The sequence below is a fragment of the Brachionichthys hirsutus genome, chromosome 18 (genome assembly GCF_040956055.1).
Source record: "Brachionichthys hirsutus isolate HB-005 chromosome 18, CSIRO-AGI_Bhir_v1, whole genome shotgun sequence".
Lineage (NCBI taxonomy): Eukaryota > Metazoa > Chordata > Actinopteri > Lophiiformes > Brachionichthyidae > Brachionichthys > Brachionichthys hirsutus.
In genome coordinates, this window is record NC_090914.1 from 9,017,788 (window position 1) to 9,036,515 (window position 18,728).

At 46.9% G+C, this 18,728-nt stretch overlaps 1 protein-coding gene across 1 annotated transcript; it reads left to right on the forward strand.

The window, feature by feature from the left end:
* Window positions 1-1,070: 1,070 nt before the first annotated feature.
* Window positions 1,071-18,728, forward strand: pacs2 (phosphofurin acidic cluster sorting protein 2). Its single transcript, XM_068751720.1, has 26 exons — window positions 1,071-1,189; window positions 9,969-10,056; window positions 10,201-10,290; window positions 10,570-10,695; window positions 11,415-11,577; window positions 11,815-11,888; window positions 12,013-12,093; window positions 12,482-12,543; window positions 12,597-12,749; window positions 12,895-12,985; window positions 13,194-13,265; window positions 13,454-13,578; window positions 13,699-13,831; window positions 13,972-14,076; window positions 14,180-14,286; window positions 14,383-14,537; window positions 14,661-14,771; window positions 14,858-14,966; window positions 15,533-15,565; window positions 16,515-16,559; window positions 17,202-17,244; window positions 17,347-17,389; window positions 17,501-17,636; window positions 17,797-18,017; window positions 18,131-18,244; window positions 18,597-18,728. Exons 1-26 carry the CDS (start codon window positions 1,071-1,073, stop codon window positions 18,713-18,715), a joined length of 2,718 nt encoding a protein of 905 aa, XP_068607821.1. The 3' UTR covers window positions 18,716-18,728.

Here is an 18,728-nt window from a genome sequence, read left to right on the forward strand (position 1 = left end):
TTGTAAGCACATCTCAACCATTTGGTATCACCGGTGCGTACGCACAGATCTACCGGCACATGACGACTGGCTGTGCGTAAAGCTGCGGCCGGCCTCGGAGCGCGACACAGCGCGGACGCATGCGCTGCCGGTACCGATACGCGTGCCGACCGGGGATCGGGACTGCCAGCGGACCCTGAGCCGAGCCATGCCAGCCGTGTGGGGCGGAATCGTCCGCGCGTCCGCCCGGTAGATCACGTCCCCATACAATGCGCCTGGACAGGCCATTGAAGCGCAGTTTGCAGCGAGAGCCGGTCTTCCCAATGTAATCGAAGCTGCGCACATATTGCCATAAACGCGCCATCACGTGATGAATCTGCATGTCAACAGGAAACATTCCCATCCAATCGATCTACAGATCCAAATGCGATGCGCAAAAGCAGGCGGTCACTGCGCGATGGATGGCTTCTCGGTGCGTAAAGTTAGTCCCGTGTTGCGCACGCGCGCCCCCAAATACTACCCCGTCTCCACAGCATCACTACTTGTCAGTGGTTAAAGTTAGTGACGTGCTGGTTAAACTGCAGCTTCAGACCTTTCCAACGAGCCCCTGGTTGTCTCTGTGTGCAAAGAACTCACGTTAATATCTCCGTGCGTAAAGTGTGAGATGCGTGCAGCCGGGAGCGAAGTACTTTAAACTTCACCCACATGGTGGCAGTGCCTGCCTTTAGTACCATGTCAGGGGGGGGATGACGTCACTATTCATCCTGCATACACGGGGCGCAGTCACACGAAGCTCAGCGGGTGGTCCCGTGTGGCACTCTCCACCCTCCATACACCCAGAGCAGCGTGGTCCGCACAACAACCCCAGCGGTCGGTGCGCGTTCACCCCGGCGCTGCTCCCACTGCGGTTCCTCCGCGACACCGACACCGACCCGCCCGGCCCGGTACCGACCAGGGAAATGATCTCGTCCTCCGTCGCTCGCATTGCACTGACGTGAGCGCGCGTCGCGGCTCCACTGGACGGTCGGACAGAAGGTTTCCAACCCCCCCCCCCAGCGCGGTGTCGGACTGTCCCACCCGCCGCCCGGACCATGGCGGAGAGGAGCGGACGCTTGAGTTTCCCGGGGAGCGGGGCTCTCAACAGACCGGTGCCCATGAATCTGTTCGCCACATGGGAGATCGATGGATCCTCCCCGAACTGCATCCCGAGGTGAGACGCCCGCGGCCCGGCGGCTGTTTCTGCATCACCTGCGTTGTTTTGGTGCGGGTCGGTGCGCATTTGGCCACCGTGAACACATTTCAGCCTCATGCGTGGGTTAGACGCGCCATAAATATGTTAATTCCCTTACTTTGTGTCCCTTATTGATCCACTCAGGTGACCAGCTTTATGCCACGCAGGCTGCCCACTGAAGGCCACCGAAGGATGCCTTCATGCCAAAAGACCCTGATCATTAAGGGTTAAAGTGGGATTTGGAATTTAGGGGAACTTTACACCAGAGCTCCGAAGTGAATGAATGAATATATTTATTAGATAGAATGTTAGAGTACAAGTACAGTCACACAGTAGCATGTATTACAGTACAAATAAAGTCAAACATCCTGTCTAAGAGGAGCATTTCAAAAAAGCCCTTGCGTTCTTGTTTCCGTTGAAAGTCCTTCGTACATAAGTCATCCACAATTAACAATACAAATTTGACAATACAAATAAAAATAAAACCAATATTCAATAACTCAATTGATGCAACGTAACATTAGAAAAACAAAAACAAAATGATTTTACACCGCCGATGCAAACTAACAATTAATCTAAAATAAATTACCCCACTGCTGCAAAATAACAATGAATGACAATAAATTACATAAATTACAATAAATTACTAAGGCAATTAATATGTGCAACGTAGGTGGACAAAAGGGGGGGGGGGGGGGGGGGGGGGGTTGATCCGGAGAGAGTCGTGATGACTATCTCCGTTTCTGTCCCCCTAAAAGGTGTAAAGTTGATTTCATTCATTCATCCTCCGAACCGTTCACGCATCATTCAGGGTGAACCTGCTGATGCTGGGGCATAATAATAGTCCTTTAACGTTTTAGCAGACTGTCAAATTTAAAATGATCATCATTCCAGATAGGGAGCGGGTTTCCATGGTGATGGGGAAACTGTCATCAAAACAATGGCATTAAGGGGGAATCTGTGCTGCTTCTGAATAATCTCTAGTAATCATAACTTTATTAAATAGCACTTTGTGAGATTAAGCACAAAGGGCTTTTCAGATTAAGAGGCAAAGAGTAAAACTGAAATTAGAAACCCATGTAAGACCTCTTTGTTATTCAAAAGCTGCATGCCAGTGTTCATTTTAATTATGATGACCTTGATAAGTTAAAATAAAATAATAATATTAAAATAAAATACAAAATAATGTTATTTTCTAAATCACAAGCAGCATTCCTGATCATCCAGTTTGCGTTAAATAAGAGAATCGGCAATTTAGCGTGCAAATCCATTTGGGCTTGTCTTTCTGAAATGTCACTCGAAATGACCTTTTGAGAGACTAAATCCTGACTGGAAAAGCAGGAAACTGTTGACTAAACAGGATTAAAAACCAAAAACAGGACATTTGACACGGGGTCACGACGGAATGAACGACTCGCATTCAAAAACAGACGCATCAAACGATTCACCCTCACTGGCACGTCCAAGCGCCATCCCAGGACCACCTTTTAGCCATTGATGTTATTTATTATTGTCCTAAGCACACATTTGTGCTAAATGTTAATCCACTGGACTAATACCTGCTGGCAGACTTTACCAGCCTATAAACAAGCAGCAATTCATTTGAGGCTTGATGGGACGTTCATTTATTTCTTTTTTGCTGATGACTCCTCGGCTCCCCCTCTATCCTCTTAAGTTAATACCTTCGGTGGGTATTACATCGCATAGCTTTTATTTGAAATAAGACTAATTCATTTCCAGGAATAGTGGAGCGCGTGGATAAGAGAGTCGCAGGTTCAATCCCTCGTGACCTTGAGCGTGTTTTGTCACATGACGAATGCCACCAGAAACAGATGTTTACATTTTGGTGATGATCCACAATAGATTCTTGATTCTGGATCACTTTGAAATTTTCCTTAACATAACAGTCAATGAAGCTTCAAAATGTGTTTGTCAATATCCCGGTTGATTATTGACCAATGCTTATGGAATTTGATGCAGTCGTGTAGGGTGGGGGCCTCTGTCTTACTACTCAATTTCATCCGGATCTGAACCGGATTGTGGATATTATCAAGTTTGTTTGAAACATGGGGGGTGCACTTGCATTTCGGCCTGTATTTAATGAACGAGCGCGTTCCAAAAGCGGCACGCTTACTCCTCAAAAGGAACAACATTGATCACACCAGCCAGCCGTGCTAAAAAAAAGGCCAAGAAACTGCATGTGATTCATCTCGGTATTTTCAAAGTGGGCACCAGTTGCATTTCTTCGCATTGGCCCACAGGCAAAGTGCAAAAAGATTGGATTAAAGCTCCGAGACAGAGCCAGGATTGAGGCGGCCCTCGAGTGGCAGCTGGACCCAGTAGGCTGTCATATTTGGCCCCGTTGGAGGCGAGCGGCAGCGAGACACTTGGTCTTTTGTCCGCTAGCTGCCTGCGATGCTCACACTGCGGGAATTTAGAGTAGGGTGCATAAGAGGCAGCTAAAGCCCGTCATTGTTTCATGTTCCCCTTCTTGTTCTCGTTGTCCTGCACTCGGCGCCTGCTCTGTGCCAAAGTTTGGGAATTTACTCAGGGGTGTTCCGAGCTATGCTAACAACGTTAACAGGTCCAGCAGCTTAATTGCCCCCCCTCACCCCCGATCCGTTTGCATTGAGTATAGTGGATTTAATTCTCTGGAGGCGGAACTCTGTCTTGAGGATGTGTCTTTTGTCCCGCGTCAGCTGCTTTAACCGCAGACCTCAGTGAAGACGCACAAACACACTTCCCCTCAACCGTCCTGCACGTGTTTGTCTGTTACACAACACTAAAATACTTTTGTGTAGCCGCAGATGTAATTTATTTAATTGCTTTTGGGTCACATTTATTATCAGCTAAAGGGAGGAAATGTAATTGATTCCTCCCCGTCCTGCATCTTTAATGGATTTCATTCATTTTGCATTGGAGGAGTTCTTCCTCTGGGCTAGTGGATGCAGCGCTCTCTCTCTCTCTCTCTGCCTTCAGATGGATGTTTTTTTGTGGCTGTGGTTTTCTATAGCTTTTTCATTCTTGCTTCACAAATAACTCAGCTTTGTGTGAAATTAAGATATGGCGAATCATTCGATAGCCAGAAGTGGAGGTTAAAATCCATTTACGAGAAGAGCGATGCAGGAAAAATGTCCTGTGTCTAATTGTGCCGGGGAATGAAAGCATAGTTGTAGATAAGTTATTACAGAATACAATTGTTTTGATGGTTTCAATGAAATCCTTGAGGCCCTGCATTTGTGTATAATCCCAGTGGAGCTGGGATGTGATCACAGATCATGGAATGGGTTCGTGTCATCCCTTCCACACCGACTACCAAGGTAATGCATTCTCCTTTTTATTTTTCCCGTTTCCATGGGTACAAGTTGAACTCGAGCCCTTTCTGTGATGGTTTCTGGGGGCAAAACTCCAATATAATTTATATAATGTTTTTAATGTTTTGGGAATATTACGGATTTGATGCGTTTACTATTGTGTCTCACATCTAAGGATTTCACGCTTGTTGTTCTCTTTCTGTTTGAGATGTTTCAAGAATAAAAAATAAAAAATAATCATTCAGTGTAGTAATGTTTATGAATATGCATATATGCATGTGGGTAGCGCCGCTGCCTAGCAGCCAGAAGGTCCTGGGTTCAAACCCACCGGAGGGCCTGGGGCTTTCTGGAGGTATCTGTTCTACATTCGTAGGAATGTGATGCATATTGATGGTACGGAACCATTTTTCTACCAAAAATTTAATTTCCTGCACGCAGGCTAGATGCATCACGCAGGGAAAAAAAAGGTATTGAGGTTGTAGCCAGGAAATGAACAGGGGAATGGCTCTGGATGAGTTTATTTGCACGCATGCAGGAAATAATTGGAAAGTCAATTTAAATTGTACTCCAGGCGTCCGACCTGATGCCCGGCGGCGTTTCCGTCTCCGTTACTTAGCAGCTCGCTCTATTAGTAATATCTACAAGTATTGAGCTGTCACGGCGACACTGGGGACGACACGGGCAGGGGTGGGAGGGTCAAGGCGTCTGTCTCACCTTTTTCACCTCGTGTTTTTGTCCTTCTTTGTGTTTCTGTCCCTCCTGCGGTCTCAGATACACTCGTCTGAATGTCCTCGGCCGTTTTTGAGGTTGAGATGAGGTGAGGAAGAGGAAGAGCCCGTCCAAACCGGTCCGCATAACTCAACGTTATTATTTTAATGGGCATCTTTATTGAAAGCATGTGGCTCAAAGTGTTTCACAAGGCAAGAGCAAAATAAGTGGCGAGCGAGAACAAAGCGCCAAAGAGGTCTTCATGAAACGTTTCAGAAATGAACCATTCAAGTGGCGCAAATAAAATAAAAGTCTAAAAAAACCCAAATGAGATTAAGAAGAATGTCCGATGATGAAAACACACACACACACACACACACACACACACACACTGCAGGCAGTTTACACAGAGCCAGTGACTCATGAATAATTCAGCGGATGTTTTCTCCTCCTCCAGTGCGTGCATGGCGCTGAAATGACTTTTCTATATTTTCTTCTTCTGAATTAAAATATGTAACTTAAACAAACACGACGCTCTTCCTATCACGTCTTTACTCCTTCTTTCAGCCACACTTCACTTTCCCCTTCTTTCCTCTCAATTACAGGCAATAAAGGAAATACCGACGTAGGAATCCAGCTGGCGCATTTCTCTTGAGTTTTCAAGATGAAGCCTATCTTTCTCCCTCTGTATTTCACCCTGCAAAAAAGTAATGCCATCTCTTTGTGAGCCAATGTGGAGGAAGAGTCCCCCCCCCCCCCACCTCCTTGTATGAAGAGAAAATCTTGTTGTTGAGGAGGCGGAGGGGGAGGCGTGAAAAGCGGAGCGGTTTTCATCTCCCGTCACTCCGTTGGCCTTCGGAGCTTAATGATCGACTGACACACATTCCCTGAGCAAATAAACACGAGCACGCTTTGCAGGAAGCGAGCACGCCGCGCAGGACCGAGCTCAGACTTTGCCTCCAGCTGTTTATTATGAATGAGATGAGTGTGTGTGTTGGGTGCGCTTTGAATGTCTCCAACTAGAGGACAACCTGCCCTGCCTGCAAAAGACGTTCCCTCCTAATCTGGAATCTGCTCAAGCTTGTGTGTGAGAGCACGTTCAGGCTGTCTTGTCAGACCGACTGAATTCAATCTGAATTTCATGGCTGGCGTGTCCGTCCACATCCCCACCGGTCTCTGCGCCGCCACTTCACCACTCTGTCTCTGTTGCCAGCCGGAAAATCCTCCCGTCTGAATATTGCATGAGCCGAGACGGCTCCTGGAACACGCTGGAATAATGGGACGGAGGCCCGGCTTGATTGATGATAGCGCTGGCTATATTTTCACACACTGTTACTCCACAAAGATTGGACCCATGCTCCATCCTTCTGCCATGTTTTTTTTTGCAGACTTTACACACAAAGTATCGGGACAGAGGTGAACACGAAACGTCCTTGGCAGGAGGATGTTTCTGTTTGCTCTTCCTTTAACCTCTGACCTCACATCTTGGCGTATTAAGTCTTTCTCTGGCACAAACTTGCTGAGTTCTGGCATGCGTGACCGGCGCTTTGGTTCCAGGGAGGTCTCGACACGTATAACTCCCCCGTTCCCGCCCTCGTCCCAAGGTTTCCTGGCGTATCTATCAGGATAAAAAAACGACCTACCAGGAGGGACGAAACTGTTCCTGGTTCCTCCGCTGCCTGCAGGCGGATGCAGGCGGTGTCGGTCGGGAATGTCTGTCATTCCGGCCTGAGTGTGCGTTTTGGATGCCGCCAGGCCTAACCATGCAGTGTGTATATTTAAATAGCTGGAATGCAATATCGGTTTCTAATGATCACGTATCAGGTTTCAGTCCGCCCCCCTCTGACCTCTGACCTCTGGTCCACCTTCTCTCCTCTTTGATCTACTTTCACGACTTAATGCACACTGTATGCGCACTCTAATTTACATCCCACTACCGGTAATTCCCGTTGCCATAGTGACGGCAACCCACTTTCATCACCGTCCATTCCGTGCCCATGACCTGCACGGCAGGTGCGAGATGTTTGAGAGAGAGCGATGGCTGCACTCCGGTGAAAAATTACGTCCTGAACGTTCAGCTCATAAAAACGCTGCAGAAGAAATCGGCCTTCGTGAATTTGTGACGGGAAAGCTAATGAATGCTAAGTGATTGATTTCTGCAGTGGCGCAGTATGTGTGGATGTTATATCCATTTAGCCGACTCCTTCAGAGCGAGCAGCTGAATCCACTTTCACACCGAACATCAGGTAATTAGCATAAGCAGCTACAGGGGCCTCTTACCTTTAAAGCTTAATTAAGTGCACTGAATGCGTTTTTGACATCGGCCGACGGAGGAAGGAACACGGGATGTACTTCAAACCTTTGCCCCACGTGGCTCAAGGGACACACCACCCAGTGGAGCTTTATGTGAACTGCTTTGTGCATGCAGAGTCCAAGACGACTTCTTCCTTCAACCTTTGGCTGCACACTCGGCGTTAATGGCTCAGCGAGTTCAGCGCGGCTGGTTAATCCATACCGAACTGGGATTGCCACGTTTTTGTCCCTGCGTTCTTCTATCTTATTGCAAACGCCGATTTCATAACGACGCAATTTCCTGAGCGCTTTGTGAAGTAAATCGACGACAGACATCAGTCAGACATTAGGAAACGGGTAACTCGGTAGACCGTATCCTTCCGCCAGGGCACAGCGCTTCTCCTGTTATTGTTTGACAGCGAGGATGGAAATCAAAAATCAAGCAACCAATCAACAGATGGATAAGGTCCTTACAGCGGTGAGGACAGACATGAAAGGCTGATGAAAGGCGTTATTGCTCTGTTCATGCTTCAGCTCTCTGCACGCCGTCATGGAAATATCAAAGCCGAGCAGCGACACGATGATCATTAAGTTTGCTCTTAATGCATCCCAGCCTCTAAAGAGAAGCTCCCACACAGGCCGACTGCACTCTTCTTTATTCAGGACTGTCTATTGCCTGTTATCCTTCAACAGAGAAAGAGAGAAGGGGGGATTTCCATGGCAACCCTGGAAATCCGTGCAGTGCATGAGCATCAAAACAATACGTCTGAATAAAGCAGCACCGTCCGACTGTCAGCGCTCCGTTGTGATTTTGCACTTCGCACATATCCCAAAGAGCCTGGAGCTTTTTCCTCATCAGCAAGTTTGTGTGAGAGGGAGGACTTTATGTGCAGCAGCTTCCTGCTTGTCTTGTGTTTCAAACATGAGAGGCAATCAGATCCTTCTGCTCCTCTTGGTTTGAGCTCGATAGAGGCTTCCTTCAGAGGTCCGACGGGTCAACAGCAAAGTGACCCAAAAGGTCGCTGGCGAGGCCGACTGAAACGGGAGCACCTCCCCGAAGTCATGCCAATGGCGCCGTGGGGCAGTGAATATAACACCAGGAAACAGAGGCTCCTCAAGAAAAACACACTTTAGCATAAAAAGCTTAGCTTTTCACAATTGTTGGCGTATTTATTTTAGCATCGTAATACTCAGACCTGAAGGTTTCCAGCCAGCGCTGGTAGAAAGCTGCTGTACTTTCAATTCAGCAGATTCAGAAATTGGATTTTCTGAATCTGTCATTGTGAGAGGGCTGCAGTAACGCCTGTGCACCGAGTGACATCTAATCAGAAAGAAATGCAGAGATGTAAACTGGCTAATCCTGCGTTATGTCTGCGCGTCCGTTCACCACGCATGCAAAGTCGTCCAGTCGCTGTCGGTTGCAGTTCTCACCTCGTTGCATCCGGTTCAGGTGTGTGTTCGGTCTGGTGCAGAGGAGCAGTAAGTAACGGGGGTGAAACATCGGGATCTCATTATGGATGCGGCGCCGTGGAACGGGACCACATCCTAGGGATGAAACTGAATCTGGGATGTTACCCGACCTGCATGCGGTCTGTGTTTTCATGCGGTTTCTTAGGGGTCTTATTCCAGTGTGTATGATGTGTAAGGATTACACATGTTTGCACATGTGCATCCTGGTAAATTGCACGTCCCTGCTTGAGCCTGCAGAGGAGGGACGTGTTTAATACAGGACAAGAAGCCGAGGAGCCCCAAAATGTGTTTTTTTTCCCCCATTTAAAAATAGGACGCTTGACGAGAAAACCGGCGAGAAGAAAATAAATGTGACCTTTTATCAGACATCATGCTGGTGTCTGCCGGCGCCAACCAACATTCAGCCACCTTCATAACTGGGATGGATGGAGCTGTGGGCTTTAGCCAATGGAAACAGGGAAGAAGACAAACCAGGAGGACAAGAACGCTTCTTATTGTCCGCGTGAGAGCAGGATGAAGACAATGGGCGCCTTCGTCGTTTGGCGTCCATTGTGCCTGGGATTTCTTGGGTTGTGTCTCTGGCGAAGAGGACAAAGGTCTTCATTCTTCCTGGTGGCTCCTGCCATTGTCTTTGCTCCTTCTGTTTTTCCTTCTGTCACATCTCAGATCGATTTAATCTAAGACAGTTTAAGATATTACTCTCATATTTCAGGTACTTTCACATTTAATCGATAAACGACTGATCAGATCTGATGATGGGAGCGGATGACGCATTCGTCTGTACCTCGTCTCGGCCTTAATTTGACACCTTCTGTAAACTATGAGACTGTTGGAGAGACGTTATCACGCCAGCCCGGGGCCGTGAAACCGGTGGAGCGACTGATGCAGCGTTTGATGATTTAACAAACACACTTTTCTGACTCGTCCGTCGGGTATTAACCAAACAATGCTTCTCTCTCTCTCTCTCTCTGCAGATTGTGCAGCCTGACACTGAAGAAGCTGGCGGTGATGAGAGAACTCGATAAAGAGCTGATCTCTGTGGTCATAGCCGTTAAAATCCAGGTGCTTTTTTTTTATTTGTTTCTTTGAAAACAAATGCAAAGATGCAGCTTGAATTATTGATAAGTTGCAGAAAACATCCCAGGGAAGAGAATTCAACATCCGCCAGTTTGTATTTATTTATTTAATGCCCCCCCCCCCTCCCAGGGTTCTAAACGTATTCTGAGGTCCCATGAGATCGTGCTGCCACCCAGTGGGTCTGTGGAGACGGATCTGGCTCTCACCTTCTCACTGCAGGTAAAACGCCACCCAGCTGGAGGCTGTAGGTTTTCAAATAAACCTCTGAGGGACTGTTTTTTATATTGTTTTTATTGGAATGTTGTCTTACGGAGATAAGTCTGCGTGTTAGGGGTTTTATCACATTTGTTGCCATGGCGACTATGAGGCGCTGTCTTGTGGAAACATTTCCTATAACTATAAACGTTATTATTCTACTATGTGATAGTGTTTTCGGGACTTAAGAAAGCACCAGAAAGGTGTGATTGTGATATGTCCCCCCCTCCCCCCCCCCTCCAGTACCCCCACTTCTTAAAACGAGAAGGAAACAAGCTGCAGATCATGCTGCAGAGACGAAAGAGGTACAAGAACCGAACCATCCTGGGCTACAAGACTCTGGCGGTGGGCTCGATTGACATGGCCGAGGTACGGCATGAACAACAAACTTAATGTCAGGTGTTAAAGTTAAAAGCTTTATGATCATGCAAACATATTGGAGCTGCATTTATTAGAAGACCTTTGATCGTTTCTATCTTTCAGAGATATGAGATGATTTCTCTTTTTTTTGTCCGCGTGAACCTGCTTCACTCAAATTATCCTCCCAGAAGAGAAGAGAAGCCTCCGTCGGACGCGCAAACGGTCCCTTGTTTTTTAAAGGAAACCTAGAAAACATGAATGAGCGATGACTGTTTTCCAGCACAGACTCTAAGGAGCTCCCTTATGGCCGGCAAAGCTCAGAGGAGCTTATTAAGGTCACGTCTCTGCAGCTGAGAGAACGTTCAGCGCCTGAGCGGGAACAAAGAGAAAGCAGAGTCCCGAATAGTGTCGAGAATGAAATGGTTGCCGTCTTTGTTCCACTCAAACAGGGACAACACGACTCTTAAAATAGACCGACGTTGCTCAATCCAGATTTGGGGCGCCATTGTCCCGAAATGACCCGAGACTGTTGAGCGTTAAAATCTTTTCACCACGGCCTCAGCTTTGTCCTATTCCAAGTTCTTCAACGTAATTTTCTTGTAGAAACACACCGCCGGTCAGATGGCCGGATCATTACGAATCTCGGGAGTGATGGCGGATCGCTAGGAGAGTCCTTCTGCTGTGTTTTCCTCCTCATGTTCTCCTCCTGCTCTGTTTTCTTTACCCAGGTGATGCAGCACCCGACAGAGGGGGGGCAGGTTCTGTCTCTCTGCAGCAGCCACAAGGACACGCTGGGGAAGGTGGCAGAGATCTGGGTCTTTTCCCTGTCCAGCCAGCCGATAGACCACGAGGAGGCCGCCCTGCAGGGAGGACAGAAGATCAAATGTTCAGGTAGGTTTGTCCTTGGAAGCGCTGAGGTTGGAGCAGCGGGGGGGGGGGGGGGGTGAGCAGGGATCACAGGGTTCAGGGTGCTTTTCTTAATCTCTCCTGCAAGCGATTAAATTTCGCGCAGGGATCAGCGGAATTTATATTTAGAGCCTGTGTGCATGTCAAGTATTAAAGGGCAGCTGAATAATGCATGAGGCATCTTTGACACACTTTCATCTCCCTCCTCGTTTTCTGCGTCAGATAACTACTCAGAGGAAGAATACGAGAGCTTCTCCTCGGAGCAGGAGGCCAGCGATGACGCCCTGCAGGGACAGGTGAGGTCGGTCTGCTTGCCATCGATCCGCTTCGCTCGGCGATGGCGGGCATCTGTGCACGTGTGGAGAGACGCGCTGAGGGGCGACTCGAGCATCTTTCTGGCTTCATCTGGGCTGTTTTCAGGACCTCGAGGACGACGAGTACGACGTGAGGAAGCCAAAGAAGCAGAGGAGGTCCATTGTGAGGACGCCGTCAATCACCGGAGTAAGAGACAGGAAGCAGCGATTAGCTGCTGCTTTAACTGCCATGTTCAAAGTATAATTATGAGGTGGCTAATAACTGCGAGTGCATCTTGTTAAACAGCTTTTAGCGCCTTGTGCTTCACTTGCAGCAATAATTCTATATAGATGTCGTTTAAAATAAATTCTACAGGCGGGAAAGCTTGATATCAAAAACGAAGGCGCCTGATGATTGATTTCCAGACAGGTAAAACTCATTGGGGAAGTTTTATGAAGCGCAGATGAGGCTTGATTATTATTGATTGACTTGAGCACACGCAGTAAAAATCAATCTGCAGTCACTGTATCTGCTGGACTAAAATGACAAAGCAGGAGTCGCTCACGAGTGTTCGTTCTCTTCTCCCGTGCTTTAGCAGCAGAACTTCAAGCAGCGAGTGGTGGCTCTCCTGAAGCGCTTCAGGGTTTCGGACGAGGTGGGTGTGCCCGTCTCGCTGTGATCTGGTGCTGCTGCTGGAGACTTAATGTCCGCGTGGACTCGGAGCAGGACCCCGCGGAACCGGCCCCTGAGGTGGAGGAGGAGGACCTGGACCTGGACAGCGTGGAGTTTGAGAACCCGAGTGACAGCGGCCCGGAGCTGGATGACGACGACAGCGTCCTCAGCACACCGAAACCCAAACTCAAGTCAGTTTCTCCGCCTGTCTTTATTTGTGAAGCATTTTGGCAGCGTTGATTATTAAATTATTTCAATTATTATTATTATTTTTTGCAAGATGGAAACGATTCAAATATATTTTAAGTCTCCTTCATCCTGCTTCCTGTCTTTCAGGCCATATTTCGAGGGTCTCTCCCTCTCCAGCTCTCAAACCGAGATCGGCAGCATCCACAGCAGCCGGAGCCACAAGGAGCCCCCCAGCCCGGTGAGACAGGCGCCATCGGTCCAGAGATTAACACCGCGTACAAAACACGCATAAAACACGCACGTGTGTGTGTGGGTGTATTTACATGTCGGTGTCTGCTCCCTTATTGCTCTGTATTTACTCTAATAAACTGCGTTCCCGGTACAACGGTGAAGCAGCCGACCACCGTAACGTTCACGATGGTTCCCCCCCCCCCGTCTAACTCCAGATCGACACAGATAAATCCAAGTGTGCAGCGGCCAAATTTCCAGATGACGGCGTGTGCGAGAACGACGCTTACGTGAGTACCTGAAGATGTTCGGGTAACATAGGACTGATATTCTCCTGCAGATTTGGGAGATGGGAATAATCTGTGAGGGAAAAGATGGCGCAGCGTGATTAGAATAAATCAGAATGCGCGACAGACACTTCAGGAGTGAAGATGCACGTTTTGAAGGGAAAACCTGCTGCTGATCGCGCCCCCCCCAGGAGCAGCCGGAGGCGGTGACACCGACCACGGAGCTGGAGATGGACAACATGGACACATTTCTAGACAGATTACCAACAAGTGGTAAAATGACCAAGACGGAGTCCCTGATCATTTCATCCAACAGGTTTGATTGATTTGATTTGATTAGGTGTGACTTTGGTGTCTTTCTGTCACAATTGTCCTTTTATCTAAATGAACTGATGTTTCCTTTCATTGATGATGTCATCGTCATCTCTTCCTCCAGGCAGGAGCCAAAGTTGAGCGGAAGACGAGGCAGGAGCACGTCCCTGAAGGAACGCCAGCCCAGCAGGCCGCAGAACGAGAGGGCCAACAGCCTGGACAACGGGCGCTCCCTGGACACGCGCTGCCACCTACAGGTAGGAGGACAGAACAAACAAGTTTGGACCATCATTATTGAACAATCGGCATGAAAAACCCAACTGCGTAAACAGGAAGTCAGAGTTACAACAGGCGTAGCTGCATGCGATCTCGACGCTTTTGTGCTCTGTCTGCGTAGATTCCGCGAAAGACGGTGTACGACCAGCTGAACCACATCCTGGTATCTGACAGCCACCTCCCCGACAGCATCATCCTCATCAATACGTCCGACTGGCAGGGCCAGGTGAGAAGTTACGCCCTCAGAAACAGTGACTGCTGGTGACTGCTGCACATGTTCTGGTCCATTTTGTTCTAACTGTAGTTTCTCCTTCGCCCCATGCTCTCAGTATCTTTCAGACATGCTTCAGAACCGCCACCTCCCGGTTGTCTGCACCTGCACCACGGCCGACATCCAGGCTGCGTTCAACACCATCGTCTCCCGCATACAGAGATTGTAATTCGGGCTTCTCCCCCCCCCGTGCCGACCTCGTCTACGTAATGATAGATCGCTGCGTGGAAATTTCACTGCGTTGTTTCCTTTCTTCCCCAGTTGCAACTGTAACTCGCAGACACCCATTCCCGTTAAGATCGCGGTGGCTGGAGCGCAGCACTACCTCAGCGCAGTCCTCAGGCTTTTTGTGGACCACCTTTCCCATAAGACTCCTGACTGGCTCGGCTACATGAGGTTCCTCATCATCCCTCTAGGTGTGTTTCTGTAATGTTTATTTGTTTTAATTCTTAAGGCGCCTGTTATTATTGGCTTATTTTCTCAATAACAAAGCTGCACTTTGAAAGCTGCGTATTCTCTGCCTTCTTGGGCTGGTTCAGGAGCTCATCCGGTCTCCAAATATCTCGGCACTATCGATTATCGCTACAACAGTTTGTTCCAAGATGCTGCTTGGAGGGATCTGTTCCTCAAGCCAGAGGCTCCCGTTGTCGGTGAGCTCTAGTAAATAAAACATTTCCGAATGCATTAAGTTTAAGATGTATTCAGTTCAGATGATGACATCCTGTTTCTTGCGCAGCCCAGGAGAATCCAGATGTGGTTTCTAGGGTAACTCAGTACATGGTGGGAGCTAACGGAGCGCACCAGCTTCCCATCGCAGAGGCCATGCTCACCTACAAACAGAAGAGGTGCGTTTTCCCTTCTCTTCAGACGCACTTAAAAAAAAATGTGTTTACTTTTTTAGCAACCCTAAAAAAAGTATAGATGTGGCTTTGGAATTTCCTAACAAATGCTTCTAATTCAGAGCTTCCAGATGTTTCTCAAAAGGAGTTTGACATATGGTTTGACATATGGTAACGTTCCTGTATAGTTTTATCCTTGATTTTATAGACATGCATGCATTTTTCTCAAGAGAGAAACAGTCTAAAGCCATTAAAACAATATTCTACAATATCACAAAGCAACTCAAAAACCAAGTACAGCTTTAAAGACATTTCAAGAGTAGATTAAAAATAAAAGATGAATAATTGTTTGTCACAATTTTGAAGCTGAATGCTAAGAATTGTGTAAGATCTATTTGTGAAATCATATTTTACATCATCATTATTAAACATTCTATGAATTAAATATTTTCAACCCCCTTTTGAATGAAATGTGAAGGTCTGCATGGGAGAGGCGTCTCCTAAGCGTCGTGTCTTTCCGTCACCCTTGTGAATAACATGTTTTACCATTTGTTGTTTGTCTTTCTTTAAAGGAAAAAGAGCTTTCATTTTGATTTTGCAGTAAGGTATTGTGGTCCATTCTGTTTGTTTCATGCGTAGCCTGTCGATTCACGAGCTTCCTCTTCCCGTTCAACAATCTTGTCACTTTAACAGCTGCTGAGATGTTTTTTTTTCTATTAACAGCTTGAACCACGAAGTTCTTGACTCCATGATTCACCAAATATTGGTGTGTCATTTATTTACTTATCTGATATAAAAGACTAAGATTGGTCAGTATTTTTTTTGTGTGCAGTTATTTATCTTAGATCTCTGAAGATTATTATTTTAATCTGTAAAAGAACTTCCTCAACTCAATTTTTCTCCTAATAATCCTTATTTCCAAGAGATTGGAGGGTAGAATGTGCTGATAAAGTGGCAAGAGATCATTCAGATCTGTCTCTTCTTCTTCATCATCATCTTCATCCTCCTTGCAGTTTCCTTTCCATGTGCTTTTTTGGCTTTGGCCTTCCATGTCTGTCTGCTGTCCGCCCTGTTAGAGGTAGATACTGGCACATCCTCCCACTGCAGCATATATTTAAATTTACTTGTCATGGGTGTTTTTATTTTTTTTTAATTTTTATTAGCCTGTTTTTATTTTCCATGATGTTGACAAAATGTTTAAATGCTGTCCCTCAATGTTGAAGGAATCAAAAGATTGATCCAAAAATCTGCATCTGTATCTCAATCCAATGCAAAATCTGAGGAGCTCAATCCACTAACTCAGACTCGACACCTAAGAAACAGTCGTCATAGTCGATTGGTTGAATCAATCAAACATGTTAACTTGTGCATTGATCAGTCAGACGGGAATCATGTGTTCAGTCAAATATCAGTCATGCAAACTAAGCTGAACACAAACCAGGCCGACATGGGCTTCTCTCGCTGGCTGCTCAGATCGCAGCACTGATGCGTTTGCAAACTTTGACCTTCTGCGTAGTGTCTTCTCTTCCTTTCTCTCCCCCCCCCACCTTGTAGTCTCTCTATTTCTTCCCTGGGGGGGCGATGGCAGGTGTCTTCAAGGCAAGAGCAGCAAACTTTCACGCCATGAAAACCCTTTATACGTAGAAAACGTAGCGCTAGAAACATTTTGGCTATTTTTCTGGTCATTGCTGGGAAAATAGTTCATAGAAGTGTCGCTTTGAACTCCCGCTCACAGGTAGCGCATAGAGCCGCAGGAGTTTTGGATGTAGGTTGGTGCTCTTCCTTCTCATCCACTTCGCCTTTAGCTTGATGGACTTGCTGCCTCCCGAATGCTCCTCCAGATCCGATCCGATGGAAACGTTCTGTTCGCTGCATTAACTGGCTGGCTTTGTCCCGAATCAGCCCACAGCTTGCATGTTTAGCTTCTTCAGCTCTAAAAACGGACAGGTTTGAGGTCAGAAGCATGCGCAGCATGCTCTGTTGATTCTACCTGGGTGGGAACTGATACGCAATATTTCCAGATGTGAAACATTGGAAATCAACTTTTACAAGCTGCTTCTTACTAGATCTTAATATTTACAACAGTAGATGGATGGGGTTTTTTTTTTTTAAATGCTTGTAGGAGTCCCTTTTAGATTCATCATGATTATAATTATGTGCAATTCTTTTTCATTGTAACATGATGATAATTTTCGTGCCTCCTTCATGACCGGACTTCTCTTCTGGCCTCCGTTTCTACAGCCCTGATGAGGAATCGTGTCAGAAGTTCATCCCGTTCATTGGGGTCAGTTATCTTCTCTAACTAGCCCGTATTAGTGGTTTTACCCTCGTAACCACCGGATAGATATCGGTAACAATCCTTTAACGTGTGTTCTTCATTTTGCAGATGGTTAAAGTTGGTATCGTGGAGCAAACATCTGCAGCTTCAGGCAAGCGATAACTTTCTTCACTAAAATCATGCATGTGAGATTTTAAATTTGCACACCTTTGACAGAAGCATTGCTTGCACCGCCATATTAATATTTGTTGTGTCTCTTTAGGAGACTCTGACGATGCAGCGCCTCTGGGATCCTCGCTGCTCTCCTCCACCCCTCCTCAAATATCGCCTGCACTAAAAGAAGCATCCCCCACCCCACCCTCCTCTCCGTCAGTCAACGCCAGCTTCTGCACCTACAGGTACGGACGACGTGGTGACTGGTGAAGAATCTCAGCAATAAATGTGACCTTATAAAAGATTTTTTTTTTTTTACTATGACCTTAGTTAGTGAACGTTTGAGCCGTTTGATTTCTAAAGCTATTTCCACAGCATCCACCTATGCTGATTTTTCTTCTGCAGCTATGCAGGCCAGGCCGAACTGATGGGGCTACAGGTCGACTATTGGGTTGCTCCTTCGGAAAGGAAGAAAGACATGGAGAAGCGGGACTCCTCCTCCAAAAACACTCTGAAGTGCAATTTCCGCTCGCTGCAGGTCAGCCGGCTGCCACTGGGTGGCGCTGAGTTGAGCCCTCAGCCCATCATGTCCATGACCGTGGTGACCAAGGAGAAGAATAAAAAGGGTAAGGCGTATCTTGTTTTGAATCCATCTCTCCAGACAACCATTGCACCGCAGTCCAAAATGTCATTTAAACCAGGGAGACTCACGGCGTGCATCTCTGTTCCCTCCGGCCAGTCATGTTCCTTCCAAAAAAGAGCAAAGACAAGGAGGTGGAGTCCAAGAGTCAAGTCATTGAGGGCATCAGCCGTCTCATCTGCACAGCCAAGCAGCAGCAAACCATGCTGCGAGGTGAGAGATCTACGCTCCGGCCCAGTAGCGACGTCCTCAGCGTTCTGGATGGCCAGCTGCTGACTGGTCAGATTATCACAACCATAAATGGAAGTGTTACAAAAAAATAGACACAAATTTGTAGAAAATAAATGGATTCAATAAATATATCAAAAGCTTATTATAGGTTTCCCTTGATCTTTACTGTTCACTGTTTAAAATAAGGGATTTTGGACTACAAATATCTCATCTCTGGCTTTGTGAAACTGCAGTGAGCCTTTTTCCTCTCTCTCTCTCTCCCTCTCAGAGACTCCGATACGATTAACCGGTAACTGCATATTTAAACAGTAGTATTTGTTTTTCTCCTCTGCAGTCTTGATTGACGGCGTCGAGTGGAACGATGTTAAGTTTTTCCAGCTGGCAGCACAGTGGTCATCGCACGTCAAACACTTCCCGATCGGGATATTTGGACACACAAAAGGTCCTTACTAGCAGCACCGAAGAC